General features: G+C 52.8%; 7 protein-coding genes across 7 annotated transcripts; 2 read left to right on the forward strand and 5 right to left on the reverse strand.

Annotated features, from left to right (window-relative positions):
* Positions 1 to 81: 81 nt before the first annotated feature.
* Positions 82 to 3,335, reverse strand: QC763_509110 (uncharacterized protein). The gene is made up of 2 exons (XM_062913501.1): positions 3,156 to 3,335; positions 82 to 3,094 (listed from the first exon to the last, which is right to left on the reverse strand). Exons 1-2 carry the CDS (start codon positions 3,216 to 3,218, stop codon positions 137 to 139), a joined length of 3,021 nt encoding a protein of 1,006 aa, XP_062764916.1. The 5' UTR covers positions 3,219 to 3,335; the 3' UTR covers positions 82 to 136.
* A 57-nt stretch (positions 3,336 to 3,392) lies between these two features.
* Positions 3,393 to 5,761, forward strand: SAS2 (SAS complex subunit). The gene is given in 3 exon segments (XM_062913502.1): positions 3,393 to 4,552; positions 4,608 to 5,584; positions 5,596 to 5,761. 2 exon segments carry the CDS (start codon positions 3,560 to 3,562, stop codon positions 5,475 to 5,477), a joined length of 1,863 nt encoding a protein of 620 aa, XP_062764917.1. The 5' UTR covers positions 3,393 to 3,559; the 3' UTR covers positions 5,478 to 5,584; positions 5,596 to 5,761.
* Positions 5,762 to 6,592: 831 nt separating this feature from the next.
* On the reverse strand, positions 6,593 to 7,081 carry QC763_509130 (uncharacterized protein; the record flags this gene model as incomplete). Its single annotated transcript, XM_062913503.1, has 2 exons — positions 6,593 to 6,652; positions 6,938 to 7,081. The coding sequence occupies 2 exons, from the start codon at positions 7,079 to 7,081 to the stop codon at positions 6,593 to 6,595; spliced, it is 204 nt and encodes a 67-aa protein (XP_062764918.1).
* Positions 7,082 to 7,883: 802 nt separating this feature from the next.
* Positions 7,884 to 14,609, reverse strand: QC763_509150 (uncharacterized protein). Its single transcript, XM_062913505.1, has 6 exons — positions 13,969 to 14,609; positions 13,513 to 13,865; positions 13,064 to 13,436; positions 11,737 to 13,013; positions 11,115 to 11,303; positions 7,884 to 11,029 (listed from the first exon to the last, which is right to left on the reverse strand). Exons 1-4 carry the CDS (start codon positions 13,994 to 13,996, stop codon positions 12,208 to 12,210), a joined length of 1,560 nt encoding a protein of 519 aa, XP_062764919.1. The 5' UTR covers positions 13,997 to 14,609; the 3' UTR covers positions 7,884 to 11,029; positions 11,115 to 11,303; positions 11,737 to 12,207.
* On the forward strand, positions 7,956 to 10,494 carry QC763_509140 (uncharacterized protein). Its single transcript, XM_062913504.1, has 3 exons — positions 7,956 to 9,574; positions 9,749 to 10,080; positions 10,146 to 10,494. Exons 1-3 carry the CDS (start codon positions 8,992 to 8,994, stop codon positions 10,149 to 10,151), a joined length of 921 nt encoding a protein of 306 aa, XP_062764920.1. The 5' UTR covers positions 7,956 to 8,991; the 3' UTR covers positions 10,152 to 10,494.
* Positions 14,610 to 15,655: 1,046 nt separating the features above from the next.
* Positions 15,656 to 16,693, reverse strand: QC763_509160 (uncharacterized protein; the record flags this gene model as incomplete). The annotated part of the gene is made up of 1 exon (XM_062913506.1): positions 15,656 to 16,693. One exon carries the CDS (start codon positions 16,691 to 16,693, stop codon positions 15,656 to 15,658), a length of 1,038 nt encoding a protein of 345 aa, XP_062764921.1.
* A 1,270-nt stretch (positions 16,694 to 17,963) lies between these two features.
* Positions 17,964 to 20,433, reverse strand: gpi1_1 (pig-Q; the record flags this gene model as incomplete). The annotated part of the gene is made up of 5 exons (XM_062906039.1): positions 17,964 to 18,388; positions 18,445 to 18,542; positions 18,598 to 19,059; positions 19,113 to 20,244; positions 20,299 to 20,433. 5 exons carry the CDS (start codon positions 20,431 to 20,433, stop codon positions 18,068 to 18,070), a joined length of 2,148 nt encoding a protein of 715 aa, XP_062764922.1. The 3' UTR covers positions 17,964 to 18,067.
* Positions 20,434 to 20,440: the final 7 nt, after the last annotated feature.

A 20,440-nucleotide genomic window follows, 5' to 3' on the forward strand; every position in this document is an offset into this window, starting at 1 on the left:
AGTCCATGCAGACTCATGCAGACCCACACTTCTTCGAGAGCAACAAGAAGTCAACAACGAGAGACAGTTGTAGTGAGACTTGAGAGGCATTCACATTTCTGTATTTCTTTATTTTTACGCATAGTACCTATCTCAACTAATCATCATCAAAAGCCTGCTCAGAAGAAGCACGAGCAATCCGATCGGCCCAGCGTGCAGCCAGAGTCGAATCAATAACATCATCCTTCCCATATCCCCTATATGCGCTGGGCCAGGCCCATGTACAACCATGGTGCTCAACTAGATGCTCCAGTCGCTTCCGAACGCGCTCCATCTCTGCCTCTTCCACCAGGTCCTTCCCTATCCGAGCAAAGTACGCAATGGTGTGCATCATTTGCTGGTGGGCATGTTGCTTTGGCTCTTTGATCTCCTCGGAGAAGTAGTCCGACATCCACCCGTCCAGGACCCAGTCCATGATATGCACCATCTCCTTTCCATCCCCGCAGCAAGCCATCGCTTTCATGTAGCGATACACTGTCAACGCACTCATGTGGTATCGTGTCATGTCTTGGGGGAACAGCCGAGTGCCCGCTTCAACCGGCCTAGAGAGGTTGACAAAAGATTGCACCGCCCGCAAACGTGCTCGAGCAAGCAGGTTAGCCAGCCGTTTCTTCCGTGGTATGGGTCGCCGCTCTGTGAGGGAATGTTGAAATGTTGCCATTTTCAACGTCTTTCGAATCATGTAACACAGCGCCAAGAACGCAACGGTGTCATCACCCTGGATATGCAGCGTTCGCTCATAGATCCTTAGAAACGCATCCATCGTCAGCACAAGGTGGTCCATCCCGTGACCTCTCGGGTTGTGCAGAAGAACCTTTTTCGAAAGCGCCGTCAGAATTGTGTGCCATGGCTTCCTGTCGTTCCGCGAAAGTACCGGTCGAGCCGCCTGGCAGAGATGGGCGAGCAAGATGGCCTCAGCCACCGGCCCACATCCGAACTCGCGTGTGAAGAGCGTCGTATGTCTTGTATAAGAAGCACTATCGACATGGACCCGACACAGCATAGCAACCCAGGCATTGACGAGCTGAAAGTCTAGAGCTCCGAGAGCAGCTTTGCCTTCCTGGGTGTCCCACCGCCTGAAATCAGACAGGATATCTCCAGCAAAGTGGAACGGGCTATCTCGAACATAGCTCAGGGCTTCCTGTTTCGAAGGTGCGTTTGTCAAGAGAATGTCAAGATAGTGCCCAACTGGTTTGAGCCCTTGTGAGAGCAACGTGTGATATAGCTCATCTGGAGCCGGAGGGGTGATTCTGGCAATCTCGAGAGCAGTCAGATTCCCGTTATTGATCGGAAACGTTTCTTTGACGTCCCCTGGCCGGAGTCTTTTGACAGATGGCGCTTTATGGGCATAGAGCTTGGCCATCATCTGACCAGCAACTTGGGCGTCTGGTTGCATTGCGGGAAGAGGAGGTCTCTGGAACAATCGCCAAGCTTCCCGGGCGTTCCTAGTTGCTTTGATTTGCAAGGCCCAGTTCCGGTGCAGGTTGAGGGCGGCATGCTCACCTGACACTGTTGGAAGTGGCACGCTTCTTGTTTGAATGGACGGTGGCTGGCCAAAAGTCGACCCTGCCAGCACCGAGATGCCCTGGTCGATCACGTTGGTAGGGTAGCCAGCCTCGCGAGCAAGGAGACCCGCCATGGAGCTCCGGCTCAAATCCTCTTCGGGGTCACGGCGCTCGTCAACCCCGTCGACGGCTTGCCGATAAGGAGGCCATGTTGCTGCGATTCGCTCTGCATTCTTGATCTCGCCCTTGCTTTTCGGAAGAGCAGCCAAGACCGCTTGTATAGCACTGTAGCTCTCCTTGTCGGGAACTAGGGGAGGGTCGAACGATGATGCAATGCTAAGGACAAGTCGTTGGGCGGCCCAGTTGTAGGGCATATTGGCAAGTGGACGCATCCTCGACGGCCAGCTGAAGTATTGGAGAGCTTTGTTGAAGACAAAGGATCGGACTGCATGGCTGCTATGTCCCTTGGAAGGGTCATCAGATATAGTGTTGATGTAGTCGACGACCAACTGCGCGATTGCCGTGACTGCTGATGGCCATGAATCCCGTGTATGCCAAACAAGGCGATGTAGCACTCCGTTGAAGTGCCACCACGTCATATCCCGACCCCTCGACTGCGACAGCAAATGCCTATCTTCACTTTCAGGCCGATGTCGGTGAACGTAGTTGTCCGAGAGATACTGGACCAGGTCCATGAAGCTTTTGGGATTGGCAAAGAGCCGGTCCGTGGCGAACATGGCCTGTAGCAGGAAGAATGGCTTGCGGCAGCTGCTCCTAAGAAATCTTTCAACTCGCAAGTCGGCATTATGGCAGGAAAGGATCCATAACCAGGTGGCAATGTCCTGCTCCGTGATCCCTTTGGAAGACTCTAGCTGTTTTATTCGCGCGTTCCAAGCCACTGTGTCCTCGAGATAGCGAGCTAATGGGATGTGTTTGCGTGCCCGGGCACGCATGTATGCGTCTCGCCGGAGCAGTAGTTGGGCTGTCAGGACAGGGAGGCGGGATGAAGTGTTGCAGGCTACACCGCGAGCAAGAGGCCATTCACTGATGGTCCACTGATCGCTCGGGAAGCGCATGAGGGCAGCTAGCGTCATGGCGGGCGCAGCCCAGTCGAAGTCCTTGTGGTATGACGGGGTATACTGAAATGCCTCCCCCTTCCACGCATCGCCCGCCACAGGTCTTGCCCAGCCCCAGGTGAGGGCCAAGGAAGGTCCTGCACGATCCATCCACAGCTCATCGTCCTGCTCTTGCGCTGACAGATGATCCCAGAGGTTGGAGTACTTTTTGGGGAGGCAATCGACCCGTCGTGGGAGTTCTGAAACCTGGTTTTCTTCTTCTTCTTCTTCTTCTACTACTTCTTCTTCTACTTCTTCTCCTTCTTCTGCGAACTCTGTCTCCAATGTCCTCATCGGTTCCGAGAACCTTTGCGGGAGTGGGGCATCTTGGCTGCTGCCAAACGTACTGAAGTGTATGCCATTGTTCGGTAAACAGATGGATGCTCTGGTAAACGATGCTTGGTTTAAATACTGTCGGGGGTGCCCGTGAAGGCGCTGAGCAGAGGGAGTTAGCAATAGCAGTTCATGTTATGTAGAAATATCATTTCGACAGTACCAGCAAGAGATGTCCTCTGTTCTTTGCACCACCCCTCAAGGCGATGATTCTCGCGCCAAGCATTGGTACAGGCAATGGCCGGTCATCGTGGCAGCTACGGCTCACTATTGTTCGTCGGGCACTGTCATGTGGTCGAGAAAGAGAAACGTCGAGAGGAGCTATTGTTGCTATCGATCTCCCACGTTGAGGTTCAAAAATTGAAGATTCAGAAGCTTGGACATCCATCCATCCAGTCGCCAAGCTCCACCTGCACCCCACCACCAGGACCAGTGGTATCTCTTGGCATCTCTCATCGCTCGCAGTCCCCACAGCTAATCCCTGTTCAAGCTTCGGTTTCGAAGCTCCAGCCTCGTCGCGACTTGCGCCTGCTTCCCAATTGCTCAGGGGCATCACGAGCAGGCAAGATGCCCGGACTTGTTAGGAAGAAACGAATCAGTGACGAACCAGATACACAAGATGCTCCCGCTACGACATCCACCTTACCAGGTGCTCCTTCACGAAGAGCAACTCGTCAATCCTCGACCGCCCCGCTACCGACACCAGAAGATCCCGAGCCACGACGCCGTCGCCGCCGCGTTGAAAGCGAAGCGGAGGAAGAGCTACCCGTGACATTGCCACTTCGCAAATCCCGAGCACTTCAAGGGAAGGAGAATGTGCCTCTGACCACAGGGGAAAACTTACCAAAAGCCACGCGCTCCACACGGCATAGCGGCGGTCTTGAGGCTGGGGTTGCTGAAAACCTTACACCATCGGTGCCCTCTCAGCCTGCTCCAGCGTCACTACCTGTCCCCGCGGTCCCTCATCGCTCGTCTGTCGCCCCTCGTCCGGTTGGCAGACCACCAGGTCGACCCTCAAACCACGCACAGACAGTGCCTCCAAATCAATCCGTTACCGTGGGACGAAACAAGCCCATCACCATGGCTACGTCAGGCTCGCAACCGGGCCATCCGGCGTCGAAAACCGACTCTGTAACGGCGACGAAGACGTCCGATCGAAAGAGTGCCATCAAGAATACACAGACCGACCGAAACATAGACAAGGTCGTCCTTGGAGACCTCTGTTTCAAGACTTGGTACCCTTCCTACTTTGGCAAAGAAGTCCTGGACAATGGCCCCGGCATGCTCGACCGTCTCTATGTATGCGATTGTTGCTTCAAGTACTCCAAAGAGCTAGTCGCTTGGTGGCAGCACGTTCAACTCTGTCGGGCAAAGAACTTTATTCCAGGTTCAAAGATATACACCCACCCCAAAGGCCAGCGAACCGTTCTCAAGGCATGTGGTCCACCGCCCAAATCCGGCAGAGGTAGGAAGAGCAATGCCAGTCAAAAGATGGTAGAGGAGTTGGTTCAAGACCAAGGGGAGTGGAGCATCTGGGAGGTTGATGGCGAGGTCGATGTGGTAAGTTGTCTAGGGCTGGTATTCGTCATGACATAAAACTAATTATTCTGAACAGCTGTTCTGCCAGAATCTCTCTCTGTTTGCCAAACTCTTCTTGGACAATAAGTCTGTCTTTTTTGACGTCACCGGCTTCAAGTATTTTCTGCTCGTCTACACAACCCCGGCTGTTTCAGCACCGTCTTTGCCAACACCGCCAGAACACCCATCATCCTCATCCGGCTCCGGCAACGCTCCTCGCCAACCACGTAGCCAGGTGGTTGGGTTCTTCTCGAAAGAGAAGATGTCCTGGGACAACAACAACCTGGCATGCATCCTCGTCTTTCCACCATGGCAGCGCAAAGGCCTTGGGTCATTGCTGATGGGCGTAAGCTACGAGATCTCCAAACGGGAAGGAGTGCTAGGTGGGCCTGAGAAGCCCATTAGCGAATTGGGAAAAAAGGGGTACAAGAGGTTTTGGGGCAATGAGATCGCGATGTGGCTTCTGAGTATCCCACCGACGAGCTCGGGTGCCATAGAGGATGGACAAGAAGTGGCGACAGTTGATGTTTACGACTGCAGCAAGGCCACTTGGATAGTTCCTGAGGATTGCTTGATGGTGTTGAGAGACATGGGAGTTGTGGAGGATGCAGGGGTTGGGCCGGTGGTGAAGCATTCTGCGCTTGGTACACCCACGGAACTGGAAGGTTTGACCGGTGCGCCAGTGCCAGCTCCTGATGGTGTTGCCAACAATGAGAAAGAGGGCACGCCACAGCAGGAAGAGCCAGTGGCTCATCAGCAGCGGGTCATGATCCGGCACGAGGCAGTGATGGAGTGGGTGAAGAAGAACAGGATCAGCTTGAAAAAGCCATGTGATCCAAACGGTTTTTTGGAGGGCTATGCCATGAAGAAGGAGAATGATTCTGCGGCGGCAGAGGAGTCGGGGTAGCATTGATATCCATCATCATTCAGGGAGCATTCGAATTTGGGTTGGGTCAGGAGTTATGGGAATATGATACCAACGGACGGATGAGTGGGATGGGCTTCATGGATTAGGTTAACATTAGGTTAACAGTACTGGGCTATTAACGAGCGATTCAGGGTTTACAGGACGTGGATGGCAAAAAAAACAATGGATCTTTTATGTACATACATTGGAGGCTTCAAGTCGCTGGCCAAAATTGATCAAGGTTCCCAAAACCAACTCGAGATATGACTGACGCTATCACAACAATAGGAAGCTCCGATAAGAAGAAAAAAATAAAACCAAAAGCAACGCTGTGGCAGATGTCGTGGACAAAGGGGGATAGTGAATGGGAAAGATGTGGGCTGTTGCGCTGTCTGAATATTGTCGATACTTTGCTGTTGGCCACTTAACCAATGACGAAATCTATTCTCCCTTGGATTCTTAGGGTTTTGGTAGGTGTCTGATGACTAGACTTTTTTTGCTGATGTATATATCACGATATGGTTATCCTGTCAAATCCGTGTTATGCCGATTTAGTACCCCTCTTGGCCGATAGAATTTGACCATACAGAGAATGTTTACCTTATTTCTCGTTTATCTATGAATCTAAATCAGGCCTGTCGAGTTCAAATCCAACACCCAGATAGCGTAGACTTCTCGTAAAGACGCACATCTAGTCTTGATCATCGATGGCTAGTACACATGTAAGACTGGTACGGTCCTCTCACATAACCAGCCCCAGCTTTCAACAGACAATCTCCCACTTCACCTCGCCCCAAACCGGAACAGTCCCCTCATATAGTAACCCACTCTTCCTTACCCTACCCCCCCCAAAACCCCCCCAAAACGCCCATACTAAACCCTCTTCTTCAGCAACAACAACCACCTACATCCTCCACCATCATCACAACAGATCTCATTCTAAAACTAGCAAATTCTGTCCGGGAGCTATCTAGTCCAGGCATTCCCACACCGTTACCCCATCACCACACCCTCCTCCCTCTGGGATATCTCCCCATCATATGTTCTTCTCTCTGGTCTCTTATCAGACCTCCGATGATGCTTGTGAGCAAGGCGCACGCAAGCGAGCGAGAGAATCAAAGTACTCTGAAATGGTCTGCGCTCGCTGTCATGGCTGCCAAGGGAGGTGTGAGGTCCTGAGATGGTGTGGTCAGCACAGCATCGGTATGGTCATGGTTCCGAGAGAGAGAAGAATGCAGCACGGTTGGAAGGTACTTAGGAAAGGAAAGGAAGGATACAGTACAAGAGATGTGGGCCAGAAGAGAGAAGATCACAGTATGATGGAGGAGGAGGGAACCGAGGAAGGATAGAATCGTGCAGTTGTGCATTTGTCTAGAGGGCGGTAAAGCTAGCGTTGCGATGTAATCCGCTAGCGAGCGGAGGGAGCCAGTCAGGGACCTCTGGGAGGTCGGAATGTGTACCTTCCTTGTGGAGGAGTGGTTGTTGTTGTTGTTGGCGTGTTGGTTGGTGGGAGTGGCGGCGTAGGAGTTGCTGGTGAGGGTGGGAGAGCGAGTATCTTGCTGTTTCAAGATGTTTGGGAGGTAACTTGGACTGCAAAGCGGCATGATGGGTACTTAGGTAGGGTGTAAATGAGCTTTGTCTATGGTGATGTTGAAGCCCAGATTTCTATATAACTTATCAGACAGCCCGAACTTACATTTTGTCGAGGATAAATACAGCAGTCACTTAGTCCAGATTTACGTTATACAGGACAGATACATCATCTAAACCACCACAGTGGAGTCCTGTCGTCCATTATCCAGTCCACATCCATCGACGGTCTACAACCCAAAAACCCCATCAATCTGACATCCGTACATCCAAAAGTCCAAGCCAGCCTCAACCTATGTCACTATCGACCCCTTGAACTATCTTCTCCCATCAACAACAACGACAGCCTCTAAACTCTTTCCAAATACAAACCAACTACATCAATAACCCACCTTTCCCCTCCTCGCCCTCTATCCCCTTTCTGCAAGAGACTCTTTTCCCATTCCTTACTCTCCTACACAGATACCTAGCTGATCTATATCAAACCTAAAGTCTCAAGCTCGAACCCATTGCTCATAATGTTACATAAGAGAATGGCAAACACCAGCCAGGAAGCTTTCAAGAGAGTGTCTCAAGCTGAGCTCCTTCAAGCTATGATTACCTGTCGTTCGAAATTACCTAGTGAAGATAATGTTGCCTGGAGGAACAGTTCTCGATCATGGGTTTGGACTGTCGTATTCAGAGGAGCATCAACTCCCATCATCATTCCTCATTCTCTTCAAAAGGGCAACTGCCCCCTGTCCAACATGACGTTGCCCCTGCTCAGGAGCTATGGCCACATCAAAGAGGTTCATCACGATTCACAGGCTTCAAACTCGCAGCTTCGAACTCACCATTTCGTCTGATTATAGACCATAAAGCTCAAGATCTCCATCCACAGCTTCAGTCCTCGATAAGTCTTTAATTACAAGACATCTCGGTCCTCGGTGAAGTACCAACCGCGACCTCTTCAGCCACCTCAGACATCCCGGTATCTCCCGGCCTACACCACCACCAAATCTCACAATGTGGCGCCGACAACAATGCGTCACTCTCAAATTACACCGGCCAGATATAAATACCCTCGTCACTCCCAGTCTCAACAATCACAGACTGCCTCTCATTATCACCACCAGTTTCGGCTCATGTGCAACACAATCATCATAAACATATTTAACCCGGCAGCGTTCCGGCCACCCGGGTAGCCCGATTCGGTATTTACCCAACCAATTCGGCAAAGCCTATCATGTTTCACCGCCGACTCACCTTTTTCCCTCCATTCCGTCATGCTGCCTTACCGAGCAGATCGTTGGAAGCTTTCAAGGTTCGATCCGGGTCAAAAGTTTTGTGGTTCGACCAACCAGCGAAGCTTCCGACCCTCCCCCTTTTGCCAACACTGCCGCGCTCATCCGTTACACAACATTTGCGGCAACAGCGGTGTTTGTCGGAGTCTGATCCCGTTGGGAAGATTCGAGAATTGACATTTTGGTGAGTTCCATTCAGAAATTGACAATCAGAGTCAAAACCAGTTCCTACCAGTTGAGCCCGATGGTTGAAAGCTTCCCAAGCTTCCTGGAGCTTCAAATGCCCCTCAGTTCGAAAAAAGAGGCATTTTTCACATCCTGTCGTCATGCCTGGCCCTGGTTCTGGTGGTGGAGTTAAAGTGGACGGCTACCGGCCCTCAACAAGTGAGGTTGCAGGAAATCGCCGCTAAGTGGGGGCCTCGTGGGGGCTTGCGATAGACCCTGGTCAGAAAACAGGAGCCGCGCCAACCTCAGACATCAAACCCCAAGCTGAAAATTTTCAGTGACACAAAAACCGAGAGCTTCGTTGGGTTCGAACAAGACCAAGCTTGTGCTGCCTTGTCCAGGTCCAAGGACCCAGCTTCCCAAGAGGTTCGTCGATGGCTCCCGTGCTCCGTAGAAAGCTGCCGGATCCATGAATCATGCCCCCTCCGTCGCCGAGCTTGTTGCTTTGCTCGAGCTGTGCTCCTGGTTGCTGGTGCTGGTGCTGCTGCTGCTGTTCGTCCCTCCGTAAACCTCTTGTAGAATCCGGCTTTGCCCGGCGGAATTCCCTCTCGTCCCCTGGAAAAGTGGTGCAGCTGCTGGGCAAGTGCCGCACAGCAAAATTTTCCCTCTGGCTCTCCTCGCAGACCTGGGAATTCCAACTTCTGACCCACTTTCAGAGCTCTCGGTGGAGCGATTTCCCTCGAATTGACCACTCACGTCGCCCATCATCGATGCTCGAGCCCGTTGCCCGGACCAGCCCGAGGTTCCGCTTTCCCCAGCTGACCACTTGTTCTTCCTCGCACTTTTCCCTTCCCTCCTCTTTTTCCCTCTCCCACTCAGCAGTCGAGCCTCACCTCCAAAGAGCATCTTCTCGATCCCCGTCTTTTGCATCACCTCTGCATACCCCCTTCTCATCAGACACAATGGCCTCCACCCGTGTTCTCGCCTCGAGACTGGCCTCTCAGATGGCCACCAAGGTCGCCCGCCCTGCCGTCCGCGTCCCTGCCCGCGCTTTCACTGGTGAGTAGAGTCGAACAAAATCTCAAAACCTCATGCCACACAAAAAAAACAAAAAAGAGACGAGCGAATTATTCAAGAAGTCGCCCATCGTCCCAAAAACAAAACCACCATGAAACCATCCGAGAGAGTGTTCGTTCGTTCGGTCTGACAATCTTTTTTTCTTCGTGTGTGCAGCCGGTACCAAGGCCACCCCCCTCCAGGCCGTCAAGCGCCAGCAGATGTCCTCCATCATCACTGCCACCCGCCAGATCACCCAGAAGCGTGCCTACTCTTCTGAGATCGCCCAGGCCATGGTCGAGGTCTCCAAGAACTTGGGTATGGGTACTGCCGCCATTGGTCTCACCGGTGCTGGTATCGGTATCGGTCTCGTCTTCGCTGCCCTCCTCAACGGTGTTGCCCGCAACCCCGCCCTCCGTGGCCAGCTCTTCTCCTATGCCATTCTCGGTTTCGCTTTCGTCGAGGCCATTGGTCTTTTCGACCTGATGGTTGCCCTCATGGCCAAGTTCGTAAGTGTTTTGCTTCGGAGGTCCGGCAGAGTCAACGACCCCGCCTTGCTAACAAAATGCCTCAGACCTAAGCGGTTCACCACCACCGAGCGGGATAGGCGACGATGCCTCACTGGGAGCGATCGTCTGTACATATCGACAAGACGGGAGCGAGAGTGGGGGGAAGCGGCGTGTACGAGAGAGGGTAATAGTGTTTTGCGACATCTCCAAATCGCATTCGCTATTAGACATGGGCGGGGTGTGCATGGAATAATGGCATAGAATCGCACCATAGACGGGGCCCATATTAGACCTAGATCGGGGAAGACTTTCGAGGACGATCTGACCGTCGATGTCGGCTTTTGCCGGCACCTGTAAAATACTCAACCGCGATTCTCCCAGTTCTCTGGGGACACCACAAAAATATTTCATTTTGTCTCTGCCGTTTCAGCATCACCACTTCTTTTCCAGCGAGAGAATACACTTGTCAGACTTGTTGAGAGTGACTCGTGGCTCTGTCTGTGCTGTGTTTGCGAATGCCATCAGTTTTGATATCTCTCAGCACTTGATGAGATGATATGATATTGATAATCCCTCGTGTCTTGGCCAGCGGGTAAACAGGGGCTGAAGGCGGGGTATGTTCAATTGCCCAACACGAACAACATGCATTGTGCACTCACAATTCCAGCACACCAAAGGGAACATGAAACGGGGGAGCCACGTAGAAAACATATCAATTGACCTGGCCATTGGGCAGTGCTCTCCCTTGCCAGCCCTCACTCGAGGTGAATGAGAAGAGTGTGACCGATGGGGAGTCCCGGTACCCTGATGCATACACTGGGGGTAGGTGAGCACCGGGAGCACCATCATCACGAACCGTCTCGCCGACGACGGGCACGGGATAAGGATCACGGGCAGCGAACGGGCTACGGGGTACGGAGCTTGCGGCCGGACATACGGAGGGCGGCACCTAGTTTCTAGCGTTAGATCTTTGTTTTTGGAAAGCAAGGCACGGGGACGACGGGGGAGGGGGGGGAAGAGTAGATGGACTCCACTGTCAACAACAAGCCGGAATGTCTCCACCAGATAATGGGGCCGCTCCTTGTGTGTTGTGTGCTTAGCGTGCTCGGTGCTGTTGCAGTGCTAGCTGATAGCGGGACCCATCTTTTACATATATGCCGTGTAAGTGGTGATGGTTGATGTTGATGATATCGTGACGCTTTCCTTTTGGCAGAAATGAGAGAAAGAGGAAGAGAAAAGGGGACAGACGAGTGAGGAGAAGAGAAGGGAAATGGGAAAAAGGGAAGGGGTCAGTCGCCTCGACGTTCATTGGTGGCATGGGATGGGACACTCATGAGGGGAAAGGGGACACGGCCGTGCTTGCTTCCTTGCTGCCACCACAGAAAGAAGGAGGAAGCGGACGGGAAGTCCATCGTTGTTGTATGGCCACGTCTATGTAACATGCACCTGCCTTCTTTCCCTTTCGGCCAGAACACTGCATCATCATCTTGCATCTCATTCGTCTCCCTTGCTTCATCTCTCTCACCGAGAAAAGTATTCTTCCAGCAAAAGATATACAGATCAATACATCTGGTCCAGAGAGCGCTGAAAAGGAAAGGAAAGAAAAGGAAAGGACGGCATCCAGCGTATGCATCTCGTGTTACACAAGCTGGGTTCCCCGCTTTTGAACCATATGTTCCCCAGGTTTTTTTTTTTTTTCGGCCAGATGTGTGATGGCGGTGGCGGCTGGGGAAGGTGAGACGGGATCGTCGAGAGCATGTTTCTGGGGAAGCAAGGGAGAAAATACAATAGATTGTATCTGTGATGTGCTCGAATGATGAGGACAACGACCCTCCCAGATGGTTTTGACGTGAAGCATCAATGTTGAACTGTTGGATACCCTTGTGTCGAGTCAGTGGAAGACAGGGGCGTGGCAACTAATCTCCTGCTGCAGCTCGAACGGATGAATCGGGCGAGAATGGTAGGCTGCATAACAATGAACGACGCGTCCGAGAACATGGCACACAATGCATTCGAAAAGCCCAAGTGCTCATAACGGTCGTTCCTGTAATTCTATCGTGTCTATCGCTATTGCTTGCTCCCCTTTTCCATGCTTACCGAAACCCAAACACCTATGCTTACGCCCACTCAATTCCTGACCAACAAGCTGCGGCCAGTCATCTCCTCGGGAATTGGCAGGCCCATGGCGGCAAGCACAGTAGGGGCAACATCGCCGAGGACACCCTCCTCCTTCTTCAGACTCCAGCCCTCGGGGGCGTTGGCCATGATGAAGGGCACCTTGTTGGTGGTGTGAGACGTCTTGGGCTTGCCGTCGGGGAACTTCATCTCCTCGGCGTTGCCGTGGTCGGACGTGATGAAGAGAATGTAGCCGTTCTTCTTGCATCCCTCATAGATCTTGCCAATGGCCTTGTCCGTGGCCGCGCAGCCAACGATGGCAGCCTCGTACACACCAGTGTGACCAACCATGTCGGGAGGAGCAAAGTTGTTCATGACGAAGGGGAACTCGCCCTCACCAAGACGCTTGACAACCTGCTCGGCGACACCGTCGGCGCTCATCTCGGGAGCCTTGTCGTAAGTGGCGACGCTCTTGTTGGAGGGCACAAGATCCTGGCTCTCGTCACGGACCTCGAGAGGGAACACCTTCTCAACACCACCGTTGAAAAAGAAGGTGACGTGGGCATACTTCTCCGTCTCGGCAACGTGAACCTGCTTGACGCCCTGCTTGCCCAACCATTCAGCAAGCACATTGCCCATGTGCTGGGGCTTGAAAGCAACCTCGAAGGGGTAGTCGACCTTGTACTGGGTCATGGTGACCAAGTTGATCTTGGGGTAGGGGAAATCCGGGAGGACTGACCGGTCGACGTCGCCCAAAACCTGCGTGATTTGGCGGACACGATCGGAACGGTAGTTGAAGAAGAAGACGTTATCACCATCTGAGAGATGTCAGCACTGCTTTTAAGGCAATGACCGGAATGCCACACACCCTGGATGCGAGACTCCTGGCCACCAACAATGATGGGTTTGAGAAACTCGTCGTTCTCGCCCTTGTCATAACGCTCCTTGATGGTCTTGACCGGGTCGGTGCTCTCCTCGCCTTCGCCGAGGACAAGGCCCTTGAGAGCGATCTCGACACGTTCCCATCTCTTGTCACGGTCCATGGCATAATATCTGCCGACAATGGTGGCAATCTCACCAATACCAAGCTCCTTGATCTTGGCGAGCAGTTCCTCCAGGTAACCGGCACCGGACTTGGGGTCGGTGTCACGGCCATCACCAAAGAAGTGGATGTAGACCTTGGGGATGCCATACTGCTTGGCAGCCTCGAGGAGAGCATAAAGATGGGTTTGCTTGGCGTGCTGTTATCGTGAACACAACGTCAGCGGATATCCCCCAACATACACCGGCAGCCCCGGCAACCCGGTCAGCACCTACCACACCACCATGCGAGACCAAACCGCACAAGTGAAGACGGCCATTGCTGTTCTTGGCCGCCTCCATAACCTTCTTGATCACATCGTTCTCGGCGAGCTTGCCCTGCTTGATCGTTTGGTCGATGCGGACGACATCCTGCCAGACGACACGGCCGGCACCAATGTTGAGATGGCCAACTTCGGAGTTGCCCATCAGCCCCTCAGGGAGGCCGACAGCGAGGGAGGAGGCATCGAGCTCGGTGAATCCGGTGGCGCTCCTGGAGAACTCGTCCATGACGGGGGTTTCGGCGGCAGCAATAGCATCGCCATTCTTGGGAGACTCCTCCGAGGGGATACCCCAGCCGTCAATCACGACTGTAATACGAACGAACCAACATCATAATCAGCCATCCCAGCTCCAGATAGATCAGGATATAGCCCAGCACGAGCGGGAGATCGGGGCGGCGAGGAGACGTACTCAGGCAAGCCTTGTGATCGGGAGCCATGTTTACTTATTGGAAGCTTTGTAGCTAGGTGGGTTCTTCGTAGGTGTAGGGTTCGGGTTTAACTGGAGGGCGGCTCAATGACACCACGAACTCTTGAGGAATTGTAGGATTTAAATTGACAACCTGGAAGATGCGGGATAAAAACCTCAGATGATCAGGATCTTTTCAGCCAAAAGAAAAAAAAAGAGCTTCCAAGCTTGGTTCAGCGCAAAAGGAACTTGTTGGGAAGGCCGATGGCGGGGTAGTTAGTCCCTCAGCGTCTCTCTCTCGTCCCACCCCCACCTGACGTCGATGTCCGTTTGAACCCACTGAAGCGTCATAGCGTCCTTTTTGACAGCCGTCCAACCACTCACAACTGTCAATTTGAGCACCTTCCCCCACGGCGCCGCACGGGTTCTGGCGCCAGGAACGCGTACCCACACCCGTTGACTTTGACATCGCGATTGCAATCGTTATCGCGAAGCGCCTTGCGAGAGCATCACTTTTTGCGCCCACTTTCAGAGACCACTTCACCGACAACCACCGCACGCGGGGAACCATCCTGCTGATCATTCAGCCAACCCTCAACCATCACGACCCCCCGACAACTCCCTACCTTTGAACAACATCTCAACCTCCCCACCTCTCCAACCACTCCCAACGGCGACAATGCCCCCCCAACCGCCCCCAATCAAAGGCCCCCTCCCCCTCCCCCCCTCCCTCTCCCCCTCCGACCTAGACACCCTCCCCCTCCTCCCCTCCTCCTAACCCTCCGTTCCTCCCTCTCCTCCTCGTCCCAAACCAAACCCCCCCCCCGTAACCGGCACAACCCCCCTCCCAACCTCCAACCCGCAAACCACCCTCCCCTTCACAACAAAAGAAGTCGCCTCCTCCACCGACCCAATCAAGCACAAGCTCCAGCGCGCCCGCCACTCGATAAAGCAAATGGAGGACATCGCCCGCCTCATCCCCCAGCAAGAAACCGAAATCATCGAGCTCGAAAAGCGCCGCAAGAAACAGGCCGAAATGCTCGCCAGGATCAAGGAGGAGGGCTTGGTTTTTAGCAGGGAGGGTGATAGGGAGGGGGAGGAGGATAGGGAGGGGGAGGAGGGGAGGGGGGTGATGGTGGAGTGAGTCGGGCCAAACAACATGAGAGGAGGGGAATGGGCTGCGGAAGGACAAGCATACACCAAAGGGGGGAGGAAGAACGGGTGGGAGCAGAGATCAGGCTGTTGTCGGTTCAGGCTTGAGTTCTTTGGAGAGCACAAGGGGACGACGAGGAAGAATGGATTGGCTGTGGTGATGGACAGACGAGCCACTGGTGGACAGGCCCCCAGTCCAGAACGAAGAATATACGATGGAGCTGGTAGACACTGGCTTGAACAGACAACAGAGCAATCAAGACTCCGTTGGTTGCCGCGATATGGCTCGGGCATCAATGGAAAGGAGACACTGGTGATTTCAAGCCATGGGCGCAGCGATACGTCCAGATTTACGGCCAACAGCATAGCACAAGATACGAATAACGAACGATACCCAAACACAATAACAATAATTACTCAAATTACTTGACTCTATCAACATCCTTCCCCATACTAAATATGTATTACTGGGGAACCTACCCCTCTGTTGCATAACCTACAGGCGCAGTTTGCCCTTTAAAAGAAAGAAAACACCCATCTAAGCAATCCCAAACCTCCCCAGCACCCCCTTCACATCCCCTCCCTCATCCCCCATCACCCCCCTCCAAACCTCCCCTTTCACCCTCTCCCCCTCCCCCAGCACCCCCCAGTTGGGACTCTGCCCCTCCTTCAACCACAAGAAATCCTTCACCTCCTTCCACTTGTTCTCCCCCTCTGCCCCTGTCTCCATCCCCTCCGGCAACGGCGCAAACCTCACCCCCTTGCACCCCTCAATAATCGGCTCGCTCCTCACCCACAAATAAAAGTCCACCTCCTCACAGTCATGAATCCTCACCTGCCTCGCCGTCACAACAACCACACACCTCTTGAGCCCCGTCACATGAACCGGGCCATCCACATGCCCCGCCACAACAACACTCTTCTCAACCCCCTTGAGCATCAAACTCGCAAACGGCGCCGCCCGACTAGCTTCCACAGTAGGAGAGCAAAGGTTGACCACACAGCTAGACAGATCAATAAGCTGCCCCACCGACGAAGTCCGCGAGTGATCTGCCGGCAGCGTGATGACAGCATCCCTCTCCCCCTCCACCTTGATCGCCCTCGGACTCCTCGACCTTCCCCTGCTCCCACCACCACCGGGCGACAAAGGCGGTGAGATCGGCGGCTGGCCATTCGTCTTCTCCCCCTTGGTCCCATCCCTGTTGTTCACCAACCGGCGGGAATCACTCTTCGGGGCATCATCACCATCAACCGCTGCCGGCGGTCTTGGCCGGAACTGAAACCGACTCTTGGGCGCGAGCTTCGCCGTCGTCTCATCCAGCTCTTTCCGGAGGGTGTTCACCGCGTCGGTGTACACCCTATGATCGTACGCCGGCAGAAAATGCGTAGCGTCCCTCACGTCGTTGGTCAGGCGGGAAATGTTGGTCAGAATCACCTCTGTGGCATCCTGGCGCTCGCCGGCAACGGGGGCGATGGAGGGGAGGTGAGTGATTTGTTCTTGGATGTTGGCTTGCTGCATGCGAAAGTTGCGGTAGAAGCGCTCTTTGGCGTCTTCTTGGTGGGCCATGTTGATCATCCTGATGGTGCTTGGGTGGACTGGGTTGATGAATAACCCTGTTGTTGTATCTGGGAAGAAAAAAAAGTTGGCTTCTGCTGAGGGGTGGGTGGTGCATGGCCGTGTTAGTTGAGTGGTGTGATATCAACAGATGATATGAAAGTGTTGGGTGTGTTCGGCAAAGACCACAACATCAGACGATCATATCATGAGAGAAACGAACCTTTATATATATATATATATATGTGTGTGTGTGTGTGTGTGTGTGTGTGTGTGTGTGTGTGTGTATCCTCCCAGAATGATCAACGACGATCCCCTCAATAAAACGCTGGTTGATTACGTCTATGGCTTTCTCCGGCGGCGGTTGAGACAGACCAGATGACAGGCAACGGTGTAGTCGGTTCAAGAATAGAGTTGTGTCACAGGTCCCAAAGCCAAACCGCCTGGTAGTCTCCAAATGATGCGAGTGGGTGGTTCTTCGTTCGGGCTTGACAAGTCAAAATACAAAATGTTAAGGAGACGAAAATAAAAGTCACGAGTCAAGAAAGTCGTGAGGCAACAAAAGTTGAAACAACACAGTTCAAGAATCAACCCGGCAGCACATGCCAGGCACCAAAATATACCTACCCTCTCCCTCCCCCAAACCAGGGAAGGGGGTGATGACTGGGACCCAGGAAATGGGGAAGGCATCAACAAGGTGGGGAGTACTAAATCTGGAGATACCCCGGGGAAGCTATTGATTGCATTGGTGGGGTAGTCTTGGCAACTCACTTTCGAAAAGTCGGTCTCGAACGACCCCTTTCTCTTCAGTTCAAAGATGTCGGTGAGGTGAGCCCCCCTGACCCCTAACCTCGAAGAGATCTTGATTACATCGTTACAATGCGAGATCTCGCCATGTGCTCGGATTATTTTCCTTTCATTTACACTACTGGCTGGTGGTCCCCCATCATCAAACGGTCCGTCATTTGTGGCAGATGGCTTGGCTATGTTTTCTGGTTCTTTTAAACCACCCCCTAACGCCTGACATCTCCCTTCATGATCCAACCTGGCCTCATGATACATATACCCCAACCTTATCTACCTAATCCATAAAACTTACCTCATACCTGCATACTCCATGTCTCCATTACCTACGTGGCCGTCGATCTAGACTTTTCATCAGATACCGAAAATTCCCCCGACACAAACAGTCGGTCAAGCAAGCAAAGCAGCCGGAATACGGCAACATCGGTGAAAAAGTTCCGAATTATATGTGTACGTGTGTGTGCGATTCATACATGACGCTTTCTAATGCCCCGTATTATATATATTCATATATATATATATATATATATTTCTAGAGAAAACCTATATAACCTACCCCAGCCTTTTTTCTACCTATACCGCATGCTTGCCCTACCCATAACTTCGTGACCTCCCACCGCCAGAATTACTCGGATATCTCCTCCCGTTGGCCAATGCGGGTATATACAGCGGTGCCGTTCTCCGCTTTGGAGACGGCAGCGAGTTGACCGCGTCCCACATCTCCATGATGCCGGCTCTGCGTGCTGGAAGCATGCTGTACTGCAGACTGTACAAGTTTCTGCGATCAAGCGGTGGCACAAATTTGCCTGTGAGTAGGCAGAGCAATACGCGCGGGGACAAGTAGTGTTTTCGGATGCGGTGTCCCATCTGAAAGTACTGATGGAACATGGCTTTGAAGCTCAGGGGTATGGACTGATCGTCGTGTCAGTTTCAAAGCCAGGCAGAATAACCGAGAAATAAAAGCCTACCTTCAAGTGAATTACAGAAGTCGAAGGTATTGGTTTCGTCGTGTCATTAACGCCGTGTCTAATTTCTTGGGTATCTCGAAGTTCAAAACGAATTCCGCCTACAAACACCAGTCAGCACACTGCAAAACCATGATGTAGAGCATAAGAACATACCTGGTAACCTCCCAGGGTCTTTGATCCTCAACATAAGCGCAAAAAGTGGAAAGTGATTCAAAAATGAAAGCATGGTATCGAAAACCGCCTTGAGCGATATGATGACCATGCGGGCGATGGCAAAATTAAGGTAGAATACCACCACGGTTGGAAGCAAAAAGAAGAGCAAGGTGAAAAGAATGGTGCCAACCAGCAGCTGATCCAGGTCGTAGTCGCACGAGTCGATGCGGTTCCTCAGTACATTGTGCTTCTTGCCGCGAAATAGGTGGAAGAGCGAGATCAGGATGTTGAGCTGCCAATGGTAGATCCTCGCAGATGCCAAGTAGAACGAATAAATGTGTATCGTCAAGATCGATGTCAGATCCGAGAACAAGGCGATTGGCATGCTGGCTCCGGCAAAGCTGGAGAAACCAATAAACCAAATCATGTGAGGTAGAACCGGACGGAGAGTCTCAATACAACCTGTGAAGGTTAGTGACGGGATGAGATGGGATGGTTGAGCACAGAATACTCACTGGACCAGTACTCAATAACCCACAGAAACAAATCCCCTAGAAACAATGCCAGTTCGCTGTTGAGCTTCAGCCCCGCTGGCCATCCCATGAGCCACGAAATACTGCTCTGCAGAGCCTCGACCGTGTACTGCGTCAAGAGGTGGCTGATCTCATCCGCAAGCCAGCTGGAATTGTCGATGACGTATGACCCCAACGCAATACCAATGATAACATCATTGGCTACCAACCACAAGCTGTTGTAGAAGCGAATGTAGTCGGGATGGCTGGTGGTAACACTCTCCCAGTCGTTTTTCCTAAGCCGCAGTGTTACATACTGCATCGGCCAGTAGCAAAACTGCTGAAGCCGAATCTCGACTTGCTGGGCTGTGGCAGATATGTCCTTCAGCGCAGCATATTTTGGTCGAGCCCGCCACTCGAGCACCGTCAAGAGCACCTCGGCAGCGATCCGATGCGCCATCAGCCCGATCACGAACAGCTTCTTGATAACGGGCAGGACATAGACCGTCACCAAGTTCCATAGCCATACCAGTATTATGTCTCGCATGGTTGTCGCCGATTCAACAACCCTCTCAGACACACTCAAACTTCTCTTGGGCCTTGTTCCTATCCTCGAGACATTCTTCTGCATCAGCTTCTCGAGCTCCCGCGCCCAGTTGATTTGATTCACAATTTTGGGCAGCGCTCTCTCTTTGGCCGACGGGGTCCGCTTGAATATAGAGTGTTGCTTCAATTTCTCGACCAGTTTTTTCTTCTTCTCCTTTTTGAGCCGCTCCTCTCGTTCGTCGGCCTCCTCGGCGCCGTCTGAAAGACCGATCCTGAATGTCTCATGCTTGTCGCCCAGGGCCAGAGCTATGGGACTCAAGGAGATGTACTGCATCCTTCCGGGAAAAGGTCGTTCGAAGAGTATGATCTGAATATTCGAGGCCCTGGCGCATGTGATTATCGGTACACGTATGCTCGGCCCGGTCGTCGCTCGGATCCATGATGGGTCGATCTGTACGTCGTCTGAAGTATTCGACAGTCCCAAAATATGCAGAGACGACTGCCCGCACAGCTCATAGATGCGGCTTACTGGATGGGGCGCGTTTCGCGTGAGGGTGCCAAGCTTCAAGGCGCTGTCGACGTTTCGGGGCTGGCCAAGATGTCAGCTTTCTCCATCCTTTTTTGTCGAGCGTTATAAACCCACCTCCACCTCTTCCAGAATGGCCAGCACAAACACGTCCAGGGCCGAGTTCCTCCACCCCACCACCACACCCCTCAGGTCGGATCGTGGCAGGTCGGCCGGCCAGAATATGCGCATCAAGCCATCATTCTCTGGCATGACAGAC

Source organism: Podospora pseudopauciseta, assembly GCF_035222475.1.
Source record: "Podospora pseudopauciseta strain CBS 411.78 chromosome 5 map unlocalized CBS411.78m_5, whole genome shotgun sequence".
Taxonomy (NCBI): domain Eukaryota; kingdom Fungi; phylum Ascomycota; class Sordariomycetes; order Sordariales; family Podosporaceae; genus Podospora; species Podospora pseudopauciseta.